Raw genomic sequence first — 13,398 nt, 5'->3', positions numbered from 1 at the left:
CATTTCTATCAAGTTAAATACAAAAGTATGCATAAATTTAATAGATTATTAATAATTTAAAAAGGCCTATGGAAAAATCATTACACTAAACTGCTATTGGAACAGGTTCCCAACAGAAAAATCTATACATTGGTCTCAAGAAAACCAGAAATAAGAAACTAGTTCACCTGCTTCCTTCTAATTGGTACCAGGGTACATGATAAAAAGAAAAGGCAATGGCAATTAAAAAACTTCAATGATGATTATATATACAAGGATCTTTACTTAGTTACTTTATGTATCCATAATTTTTTGGAAGTTATATAAAACTAGTTATTTTTATTTTAATTGTAAATGTTACAATTTTTTTTCAATATTTCATACAAGTTAAGCAATCATCATGATAGCTCTTAACTAGATATTTTAAGTTCAATGTGTACATTAGTTACAGAGTGGGACAATTATCAGATAAAGAAGGAACAACATGAAATATAGGTTTAAGCATCTACAGGGTTAAAATGGAAGCAGAAATGCTTAGAATTACCTTGAATATAACACATTTTTACAACAAGGATTTAAGGTAAAGTTAAAAAAATCAGATATTCAGTAAAAGAATTTTAAGTTGGTTACATGCTACATGTTCAGGTTAGTCATAGTAAGATATTCTAATATCATAAGGGTTGAATCATGCTGCGCAGGATAAAGGGTAAATATACCCGACAAGAGCAGGTAACAAGGAAGGAGAGAAATATAGAATTAATTTAAACATTGGAGTATATTAGTTAAGAATGTTTTAATATCTACAAGTACAAGTATACAGGTTCAACCCTGAGAAAACAAGAGAGTACTGTCTTTATACTACAGAATATTTAGAATTAATCGACATCTCCCATATTCTTCAAAGATCAAGTTAATTGGAACTTGACACTTCAGAATGATAAATTTGTTACAATATTCATAATAAGAAATAAAATTGTTTACCTTTAGAACCTCAAAATATTTCATGTTATGTAAATGTACATGAACACAAGTAATTCTGGGTAATTTCTTTAAGATATTGAACATTGTAACAAAATGAGTTGAAGATTCTTGATTATCAATAGCTAAGAAGCATGCATTTTGGAACCAAGCATTTTTATAAAGTATGCTACTAAAACAAATATTGTATAGATATACTGTATCATACCATACTATATGGAGAAACTATATTCTGTAAGTGTAGGACAAAACATAAATACATGTTAACATAATTCTGAAATGTGAATAGGGATCATGGAAAAGATGGTGGTTTTTACATGTATATAATGAGTTATGTCAAAACATGCATTGGTGTTAACAACAAGATATATGTAAATAAATTAATGTATATATATAAATGTTTTGTTTACTATTTTATACAGTGTCTAAATATGTAACATTTCCCCTAAAGGGTAATAATGACAACCATGCATGTTGCTATGTGTGTGTTTTGTAATGGATTAAGATAATCTTTCTAATTTCTAACCATTAATATATTCCTTGGAATTAATGACAAATCATTATTAGGCATAATCCACTTACCACATATTTATAGAACCCTAATTCTTTTGTCATGAGCATTTCACAAAAATAATCCATTACACCTAGAGAATAACCTATTATATAGTCCATACCTTGTCCTTTATGTATCTGTCAATTTCTTCCAATGGTTTCCCAGCATACTCTGGTTTGTAAGCATCCTCATATTCAATAGGTAGAACATTGCCCTCCACCAAAGCAGGATCCCTGTCTCGTCTAGCTTCCTCTTCATCATCATCAAATTTTAACTCTCCATCAACAAGATGGGCCTCTGCAACACCACCGGTCTTCTCAAACTTTCTTTGAGCAGCGAGTTCATTTTCCACTTGATGTTTGAATGAATCCTCGGTATAAATGTGAAGTTTGTTCTGTATATCCTCCTTTACTTCATCTTTGTTATTTTTATTGGTTACAGCTAATGCAGCGCTGGCAAGTCCTCCGGCACTTGCTTCTTTTTTCTTAACTCCATCGTTTTCATTTGTGGCCATAGCAAGAAGATAATTAATTTAATCCAAACGAACAACTATTTTACGGTGGTAAACGTCTCGACATTTTATCTTTTTGAGTGACTCAAACTGTTACATAGTAGCATGGCTTCACACGGTCTATAAAAGAAATAAGAAATAGTTTCACATGTACATGTGGTAATCTTCATTTGTGATCTGGGCCGGTGTAAAAATACCAGCAACCCAACCACATGTACAATTCCGGACAGTCGGACGGTTTTCTTTTAAATCAGTTACGAAATTGAAAAAATATATTGTACCGAAATTTTCTATCGAAGAATTCAACGGCCATGTTCGTCGAAGTCATATTTTAGAAGTTCATAACTCCTGCAAAATAGTTAAAGGTATTAAAATTGAAGTGTTAAAGACTACGAAAATTACAAACGACAACAAAATATAAGTTTTTCACACATTAAAATAAAACACAACAATACTATAATAATTGCCCTTTGTAATAAGAATCATTCATATTGACTGTAAAACGGATATCACTTTAACTTACCTCCTTTCCAGTATAAGAATACCGATTTGTTTTATGTACAATTCCAAGGTGAAACTAATAAAAATACACTAGTTTATATTTTATGTATTAATCCCATGCATTAAAACAAAATCTCTGTTATAGAATATAGAATAGTTCGGTACAGACCGCCACAATATTTGCGACTCTTTAATATTCCCGTCGCTACAATATGACCGATGACGTCATTTAACAGAGGTACAAATCCGTAATAGGACGATTTTTCGGGTGACTGACAATTAGAGATATTTGAAAGAAATATAAAACTAATTACTATATCTTCCTTCGATATAAAGATCATATATTAATGAGACTCCAGAAAACTATTCCCCTTTCGTAACGATCTTCCCGATTTTCCTTTCTGTTAATCCGTCTTTTATAGCGGCACGTTGTTGTTCAGAAAATAAAACTCGACAAATAAATGAAGCTTAAGTATTTTAAATCTGAAAAGATATATTATAGTATATAAAAGTAGTTCCTACAATACTTAACGGTTCAATGCATTGGTTTATAAGGGAATATTTATCTGAATGTTTCGGCCGAAGCCATTTAAAATTGATCATTCCTTATACAAATACCTACATTGGAAATATTGCTTAACACTGTTACCAAAATAAATCGTTAAATAATTGTTAAATGTTAAAGGAAAATATAATTTTAAAAATCGTTACCTTCAGCTTTTTAGAGAGTCCAAAGTCTTGTGAAACGCAACAATTCAGAAATGACACTTTAGTTAAAGAGAACGCGGAAACTCATTATCAATCTGACGTCCAAAATTCTCTCTAAAAATTACCCAAGGAAACGAACCGCTATTGTTATGTTGGGCTTTCTGAAACATAGGGCTTGGTTAAAAAAAAGACTAATGATGGAATAACCCCCAAAAAGTAGATATACCCAAAGAAAGACTTCGCGAAATAAATCTATCGATAAAGTCACGATCTACAACGCCTACATTGCCATCAGATGAAGAGATATTAAAAGATAGAAGTACATGAATACAACGGTTTCGTGCGTACACTTCTACACATATTGGTTGGCATGCACGAGTCCTGAGTTCTGGTTACTTCTTCTGATAAGAGCTGGTTGCATTTTTTATAAGAAAAAGTACACATAAAATAGTAAGATTTTAACGACATCTTTAAAGAAAACTTCATTGTTTCTTTTCATAAATTTGATTCTGAATTTTAAAGTAAAAAAAAATACCCGCTTTGGCAACTTTCTCTAATTAAGGCGATGGCGAGTTAGTATGAATCTCGTACTAAAATCTTTGAAATAAACAGACTTCAAAAGCAATGAAAGCAATTTATAAATAATATCATATAAGAGTTTTTTTTTAATCCGGAATTCTAGTAGCTAGTAACATTCATTCGATTTGCAACATTTAACGAACCAAAATGATATTTGAAATCAATATACTTGTGTTCTTTTAAATGTTTACCGAAAAACAACGTTAACTTACTTGGCAAAGAATTAGTTCCGAAAAGCCTACAAACTGGCCAACGAAGTTTCATTTTTGTAATACTCTTGGCATCGATTACTCTGTTATCACTATCAGGTGAGTTTTCTTTTGTATATAATGTATACAAGAATCGATCTCTCTGATCAATCGCTAGGTGCTATACTATTGTTTTCCTATAGATTGTCGTATGTAAACAACAAACCCGTTATAGGGTCTCATTTGAAGCTGAAGTCTGTAAGTTCTTCATTAGAATCGGAACTTCATTGTCAGAAATTTAGATGGATTTTTACCTACTTAGTATACCATAAGGTATCAATTTTAACCATTTTAAAAATTAATGAATACCACGTTGCCATGAAGGACCATCACTATACAATATCCATTGTCCTTCCAGAAATAGTCATGAATGTAAAATCGATTTCAAAATTACTGGATCAGTTAAACAATGATATCGAGAATGACTTTTTAAAAAGTCTGAAACAGCAAATCATCGATAAATTTAGAAAACCATCACTGGCTTTAAAGACACTGATAGGTAAAACTCACTACAAAAAGTGTATAGATGCAGTAAAATATAGTCGTAGAATGTGTAGATCGGGGAAAAAGGCCATAGAAGCCATTAGTAAATTCCTATTCAATACAGCAAGTGATCACAGTCGGTTTTACCTTTAACATGAAACAGGACTGATTTTGAGAGCCAATCTCTTATCCGCATGTATAAAAGTTACATAAAAAATCGGTCAACTGACAAGATACAATGTACAAAAACAAAAAACAAGCACTCTGAGAGTATTGCGTGGCAATACAGAGTCCCTTTCGTGAAGAAATCTATGTTGAAGAGAACAGAATGCAAACTTTATTATTTGTTAACGAGGAAAGTGCGAAAAACTGAATCTACAATACTTTTCTAAGTCCAAGGGCCATAACTCATTAAAAAAAATCAGCGGACCAGAGCAGAATTCGAATTTGATCTGTAACTAGTCATGGTAAAGCAATGTATCAATATCTATTGTATGTCTGCAAGCCTGACGAAAAAAGTGCGAAAAACTTGAGACTCAGAGTTATTTCATGAATTTTGTAAGTCCAAGGGTCGTAACTCAGCAAAAAAGTGCAGAAACTGATTTGCCAGTGCAAACCAAGTTACCTTCCGAGAAAGACTTATAAAAAAGACATTAAGACCGAACAAGAAAAGGCTTAAGATTGGGCTAGGCTTTTAGTCACGTGTATTATGGTGTTTAATTTGCTTTAAAAAATCGGTCGATACCCAATCTTGTCCCAAAGCATAACATTAGTATGTACTTTTTACAACACAAGCCAAAAAGTACACTAAAAAGTACAGTCAGTTCGAAGTATATTGTAAAGAAAACTCCTAAAAATTTTTAGGTATCAGTATTTTTTAATTGTTGCTTTAGGATACGGATGTGCTTGTATCTAATAATTCTTGAAGAGAAGAGTCCTTTAACAACAAAATGTATTATAATATCAGTATGAGGCTTGTCGTACAAAGCGAGGTTCTCCTCTACTACAGAAAAAACTTGTATAGCTGTATAGTCTACTCAAGCCCGATAATAAAGAGAAAACAATCACTTTAGATGAAAACATTAAACGCTTGCTGAGTTTCCTAAAAAATATTTATTAAAAATCTGCAATTAATTCCGAAGCCTCCAAAATAGACGGACAAAGTCCAGGAAAAGTGAAAAAAAGACGATCTACATACACAATGTAGCGAACAGAATAAAATAAAATTACATATAAGTAGAAAACAATACAGTAATGCAATTTGTCAAGGAGTCACAAAGAGGTCCCACCAGAACAATGGAATAATCCCATGTGCTATTTACACCTGGGTGATACTAGTTTTATTAACAATGTTTCATGCTGTGAATAAAATTGAAAAGTCGGAATATCATTAAAAAAACGATCATTAAATGTCGGAGATATAGTGAACAATTCAACGTTTGAACGCTGAACCATTGATCTTGAACTAGATAATTTCATTTGGAACAATTCAACGTTTGAATTATCTAGTTCGAGATCAATGGTTCAGCGTTCAAACGTTGAATTGTTCACTATATATATCAAAGCGAAAATTAACCGACTCAACTATTTTTTTAAGTAACGATTTGTATCTTTGTCTACCTTTAACACCCTCATAGTAACACGACGGTAGTGTGATTAAAATTTTGCAATTGAGAAATTATGCTTACATCGTTATAAGTCGTAAGAACTAGATCTGCAGCTCCGCCCAACTAGTATATCAAAGGAGCTACTACACTAAGCTAGTAAGTGTCAAGTTGGAGCCTTAGAGGGTGGGGCGGTCAATCCGATAAAAAAAGCCCTTGTTTGAGTTATGGCGTGACCATACGAATGCATAACATTCGTGCGCATCAGCACTCCACACACAAGACTCCCAATATCACCACCGGACCCCATAGCTTGATGATGGTATGCAATATTTAAACAAGACAATGCATTTTACATATACTTAACTCAACGCTAGCTGACATGTAGCATGTTTTTTTAAGGATATTTGTTAATTAGCTTAATTATCATCAAACAGTATTACCAAATACTCAATGTTGACCCCGAGTAAAGTGTGAAGTTTTATTAAAACAATATAGACCAACTGAACTATATAAAGAGCAATCTCGTATTATAATTCCGTTAGGACTCAGTGTTATCTTTTTTAAACGACATTTGGCATGTATGAATATTTTATATCAAATCTTAATTTAGCTCAATTAGCGCTTAAGTCATATTATCAATAGATAACTAATGGCCACCCCGAGTACCTGAGGTCAAGTCAAGGTTAATGTTTATAAAGTGTCGAAGTCTTAAATATGTAAACACACATATACAAACTGAATAAAGAAAATGACTAGGTACGAATGTTGCCCAAAACTGACGGTATATATCATGATGTTTTGATTCTCGGAATACGATTACCGAGAACGATGTGAAAAGGAGCTACAGAAAAAAAACAAGAGGCTCCCAAAAGCTCACCCGGTTTAATAACTTTAAATAGTTGAATACATGCAAAATTTAAAAATAGTCAAACACCTTTGTCCAAATTTGCAAGGAAGATATTTGTCATGATACTGAAAACATTTAAACATTAATCATCAATCTACTTATGTTAACTGAATAACATGCTAAAATTGCAAAAAAATCATTAAAAAATTCAATCAACAAATTGTTCCCAAATTTGCACCAACCCTAGATCTTTACATACTTTTAGATATATATTTTTTAAATTCACATTAGTTATCAATCTGCTATTGTTGTGTTAACAACAAGCAAAAACAGGGAACACGGTCAAAGTGGCACTTTCTGGGGCCACAATTCCAAGAAGTGTCAACATATCTTTATGAAATTTGCAACAAAAATAGATATTGAAATACTGAACATGTAATCAAATTACATTATTCATTAATCTAACATGTAATCAAATTACATTATTCATTAATCTAACATGTAATCAATTTACATTATTCATCAATCTAGCAGCTTCCGTTTTCAAAATCATTGGCAAAAACTGAAAAAAAACCATCAAAAAATGACACTTTCAAGGGCCATGACTCCAAGAAGGTTCACCAGATTTTTCTGAATTTTGCACCAAAAATAGATATTGAAATACAGAAAATTTTACAAATTTACATTAATTATCAATCTGCTTCCGTTTTCTTAATAATAGGCAAAAACTCCAAAAAAAACTGTAAAATTAGCACAAAGGGGGAAATAACTCAAAAATTAATAAATCGGAAATAATCAGGAAAGACAGATCTCTTCAAGTCAAAGAGTCTAACATGTCTCAGATTTCTTCTATCCAATATGGTATTTTAAGATATAAGCAAAAATTATGGTGATAACCCTATCTTCTAATTTTAGTAACAGCAGCCATGGTTTTTTTTTTTTTTTGGTTTTTTTTTTGGCGAGGGACCATAACAAATACAATTTTGGGACTATACATGCCAAGAACGATTGTCTCAAAGTTTACAAATTCTGTTCGGTGGATTAAAGGGGAGAACATTTTTAAAGAAGTTAACGACGAAGACGACGACGGACACAAATTTAACAGAAAAACTCGCATGGCCTTTTATGTGAGGTGAGCTAAAAAGTAAACAGCAATCTTTATTATGGTTCGTCATGTGATAAAAAAATAATAATGGGACATGAGCTTTTTAATGCATTAAAATCTTCAATGCCTAAAAAAGTAGATGAGATCAGTGGAGGGACTTGTGGACAACTGCAACAGGACATTGTACTGAATCAATGCACGACTATACATGTGATGTAGAATGCTCATTAGTTTACGGCGACAAAATATAAAGTAACAATGACCGACCTCGTGTAGACGTGAAAGACACAACTAAGTTATAAATTCCGAAATGATGGATTAGGGAAGCAGTGAAGTTGTCTTGCCTCATTTAACCATTCATATTAATGTCAAATATCAAATTCCAATGAGTTTTACTTGTTAAGCTGTCCTTTTTATATTAAGAAAGTCAATGCGCAACAGGGAGGAAAGTCGCTGACACGGTACAACATATCCGAAGCTGCATGAATGACCAAAATATTGTAAGATCACCAAGGTTACATACATCACAGACCTGTAATTAATTAAATATTTTGACTAAACGCATTTCAAAAAATTGACTAGCTATGAGGACCTACATTAGTAATTTCCTTCGTCTTAGTACGTTACGTGAAGAACTTCACTTGATTGCTCAGATAGGTATATAAATTATTTTTTATTATTCAAAACATATTACATTGATTTAATGGAAGAACAATCTAGACTTTTATGTTCGTTGGGACAAAATGGCCACGAAATGTCGAGGGTAAGCTTAAAAAATAGGATAGGTAGGGTAGCACGAACCGTATACATGTTTTGCCTTATCTATCTGCATTCTGAGACTAAAAATACGATTTTCATCAAATCAATTCGTTAAACAAGTCTTGCATATGAGATTGGCCAGGATTTTGGGAAACCTTACAGAATTACCGAAAGCATGCGGGTACATCACTAAATCAATCGAATGTACTAACGTGCTACCTTATGAAGTTTCCGGCAGTATAATCCGTAACCCGACATAACTAACCGATCAAACTGATCGTTGATCAGTTATCGATCACAAATCAAATGGTAATCGATTGATTAGCCCTGTTATTCGAATACTAATCGATCCAACTCTCTAGAGAGTTTGAGTTTGATCGATGATTTTGATGAGTAAAAAGTGATCGATTTTTATCGATAAGTGATCGCTAACTATATTTACTTAGGATCACTTCAAAATGTATGAAAATATACTACTTGTCCATTTTATTGCAATTAAATCAACAAAATCAATTCACTTCAAAGATTTTTTCAACCTCTATATCACTAATCGATCAGAAATTTCTGTTCAAAATCATTGATAAAAATCTTTTGGAATTTGTTCTATTAACAGAGCTAATCAATCGATTACCAAACGATTTATGACCGATGAGTGATTGATGATCGATTAGTAAAGTCGGGTAGGAATGATTGCATGGAAATGCAACTTAGGTTAAGGCTAAGAAAAATGTCAGTGGCCGTGGGCCTCTGTAGGAGTACAGAATCCCTTAACAATGTCTATTAAGGCTACATGTATCTGGTGTATTATTTCGCATTACAGTAATAACTCTTGTTTTGCACCTTGTGACTTTTTGCAATGGTTAGACTATTTCACATTGTATCTCGTGACGTGTGTAAATTATCTTTTGTAGGAACACAAACCATATATCAGAACAGAGACTTTCAATTTGAAAAATAAAATCTTTTATCAGTAATAAATAATTTGGAAAACCAATTTAAAGCACCTTATCTGTTAAGGTCAAGAACATTTGCTCTGATGACATAACATTTCCCCAACCTATCTTTCAAATTCGAAGATGATTAAATTTTGCAGTATTGACGTAGATTCTTCACATATCAGTTCATAAATCCAAGTCCTATGACATTAATGGCCTTATTGTGTTGTATTCTGATAAACAAGTACTTACTTTTACAAGTCACCGACATAAGTTAATAATTTAACATTTCCAAATTTTACTTCAAAACTTGTGACATGACAAAGGTACTTAAATGACACGTGGAATAAAAGTTACAAATACTAATGGCAACGTTGTTTTCTCATGGATATCTGCGAACTACGGAAAGCGTTATTACTGTGTATTTCTTACAATTAAAAACTACAGGCTCTAGAGAATCGCTTACCTAGCCAAAAATAGTTTTTTTTCACTTTCGAAGCTGGACTCTTGACCCTACCGTAGTGTTGTCACAATAATCATTTAATCGACAGAGAGCATCGTAGTTATCCAACCGGTTTTCACCATTTCGGCATAGGTCCTGCTCACCAGGCTAATAAATTTTACCCCGTGAAAAGTTTTGCTAAACCCATTGGTTTTCGAGTTATTCCCATAAATACTCAATTTCTAGCAACGGTGGTCATGTTTTTCAACAGATAAAAAATCTCCACAAACAAATTAATAAGGATATCCTAACAAACATTCTTGTCATGTTCGGTCACAATCCATCCTAGTAGTAGTCCTGAGTAGAAGATTTTTCAAGTAGGAAATGTAAAATTCGGAAAAAAATCCATTTTAGGACCCTTAATTCGTTCATCCATTGACGGAACTTTCTGAAAATTTCGGCTAGGTCCATCCCATCATGTTGAAAAATTCTGGTCCTGTCAGATTTTAGCTGTTTTTGAGTTATTTGCAAAATTTGCAATTTGACCCCTATGGTCTATTATTAGCAATAGCGGCCATGTTTTTCGCAAGATCAAAAATCCCCACGCACAGACTGTTAAAGATGTTCTATGGAATATTCATGCAAAATTTTGTTTCAATCTATCCAGTAGTTTCAGAGATTATCATCGAAATGTTCGAACAGAACGGACGACGACAAACGGACGCAAAGTGACAATAGTTCACAAGGCCTACAGGGCAGGTGAGCTACAAGCGAAAAAAAAAAATAGAACCGAGAACATCCACAAAATATAATAATAATATCGCGGTCGTCAATGCAAATTTGTAACTAGAACTTATACATATCTGTGTACTTCGAGCGTTAAAAAAATATCATACATTGCTACAATTTTTTTCAAAGCACTTTTGAAAGTTTTCCATGTTAAATTGTTTTTGGATTAAAGACAATTTTTATGAGATTTAGTATCAATTGAAGAAATACATACATACATACTTTTTCCGAGGATTACTTAAAATAAGTAATATAAAAATGTACCGATTTCACCAGTTATTTTCACGGGTTAACAGTTACGCTGATAAGAGTAAACGTTTCAACTTCTAGAATATATTAATACAACACACGGGTGTAAAAAGTATTGAAAAACGTATCAAAATCGTATGTAACGTTCATACGTCAAACAATTAGTGACACGTTTCGGAAATGTTTCAGCTGAAACACAAATAGGTAGGTAAGCGTTTCCGAAAACGTTTTAAGTCGATGCGTTTTCGGAAAGAATTAAATCGTCGTGTGAACACAACATCTCGAACAATTATTTTAAAACAGGTGCTACCCTGTCACAAAAACACGAACTATTATCAAACCGTGTGAACGTGTATAGGTTTTCGAAACGTACCGAAAAAAAACGTTCAGAATTTCCGTGTGAACGAAGGCATTCAAACTAAAAGGTATCCGAAACATCAACAATTTGTATTACGTGTGAACTCAGCATGGGAATTCGAAAGGCATTATAATCTCTTTTGTACAAAGCGAAAGTATAGACCACACATTGATATTAAAATGTATTTTACATGTTTAGTAGCAGTCGTTATAAAAATCAGACAGGATGTCAAAAACCCATGCACCGAATTTACTCTTTTATTTCATATTCAGAAACAGTTACAGACCACATAAACAGTCCTAGCTTTTCGTTTGGTTGTTGTACTAAATCTATAGATTGTGCGTGAAATTAACAATTTGATTTGGTTAATTTCAGTGGGATATGAATGCATGGTTTTCTCAAAAATACAGATCTAAAAACAAAAAGGACTATCTTTACGTAAAATATAGCATAAGTATACAAAAATAACACCATATTCTAAACTATTAATCACCTTTACCACACACAGGCAGTCTATGGACTGTGTTCACTACACAATTTGCTGGCTGCCAGTCATCAAGACATTGACTATGCAGAATAAATTAAGAAAATGTAAAATTAAGACTTTCTAGTATGTCTGGATGGTCCATTTGTCAAATTGACAAATACAATATTTAAGTAGATTTAGTTTATCAACTGTTGAAATAAACATCACAGAAAATAATCTTCAGGGACGGAAAAGTCATTTCAGTAAATGTCCAACAACAGTGACATTTTGTGATTGTCACTGTTCAAAGCTTTTAAATACATGTCGGTGGACATTTTTATCTGAATAAAAGTAGCTAGGAGTAAGTACTACAGCTATCGACTAATCCTCCTAATAATTGTTCCTTGTCAAAGAGTAATCACAGGCGCATAGCTGCCGTTAGGCAAAAAAGCTCATGCCTGCACTTAATTTTGCCAATTTTAAAAAATTTTTTTTTAGATAAAATACATCCAGGAGAGGCATAAATGATGCTCTAAAACGCTATCTCCGCGGATCTTCGGGGGGGGGGGGGGGCTTCGACACCCTGGACCCCCTGCCGTAATTTTGCCTACACTTCAATTTGGTCTCAGCTACGCGCCTGATTCATGGGAACCAAGATTCTAACGGTAATCAAAGGAATAAAATCCAGACACAAAGACCAGACATGGAAAACAGACATACACAAAAAGAACATAAAATAACCAAAATAATACATACAATGTAACAAAATGTGCGACTCTGACTCCACTAAAAACTGGGAGAATAGACCATGTGAACCGGTAGGGTAAGCGTCCTCTGCTTTTCTAGAAACACTAGCCAAGTTGCTCATAAAAAGTCAAGACCAGGGAAGAGGAAAGATGAAAGACAAATTATGACATATTGAACAAATCAGTCTTCATGGTGCAGAAATTCATTTTTCTGACAAATAATAATTATAATTTTCAGAACATGAGGAGTCATATAAAAAAAATTCATTTGGTATTGGTAAACTTAACCTAAATCTTTGGATATATAAAAATAAATTTCCCACTTTGCAATGCGACTCTTGAATGACCTAGGTTACTGAATTAGCAAGTTTCCTGTGATTTTTGCCCTTTATATAACAGAGCTACTCTAGAAGCACTGGGAAGATGTATCACAATGTTAAATTGGTAAATTTAGGAATTTAGGACAATACTAAATACAAAACTGGGGGGGGGGGTAACTGTTCAGATACCAATAGAAATATTTTGAATGCACAGAGGTAAAATACCTGGGTCATT

General features: G+C 32.9%; 1 protein-coding gene across 1 annotated transcript in view; it reads right to left on the bottom strand.

Moving 5' to 3' along the window:
- The window catches only part of LOC148622275 (sodium channel protein 1 brain-like), a 56,007-nt gene extending 52,996 nt beyond the window's left edge, over positions 1-3,011 (bottom strand). The window contains exons 1-3 of the mRNA XM_088572018.1: positions 2,545-3,011; positions 1,632-2,141; positions 1,166-1,189 (exon numbers count right to left, since the gene is read on the bottom strand). Coding sequence (XP_088428144.1) covers positions 1,166-1,189; positions 1,632-2,024 — 417 coding nt within the window. The 5' untranslated portion in view covers positions 2,025-2,141; positions 2,545-3,011. The remainder of the gene's footprint in view (positions 1-1,165; positions 1,190-1,631; positions 2,142-2,544) is intronic.
- Between the last annotated feature and the right edge of the window lie 10,387 nt (positions 3,012-13,398).

This window comes from Perna viridis, chromosome 3, assembly GCF_037379345.1.
Source record: "Perna viridis isolate PV_CMFRI_1.1 ecotype Kerala chromosome 3, ASM3737934v1, whole genome shotgun sequence".
In the NCBI taxonomy this organism is placed as follows: domain Eukaryota; kingdom Metazoa; phylum Mollusca; class Bivalvia; order Mytilida; family Mytilidae; genus Perna; species Perna viridis.
The sequence above is the reverse complement of the archived record's forward strand: the minus strand, read 5'-3'. Positions and strand labels throughout refer to the sequence as shown.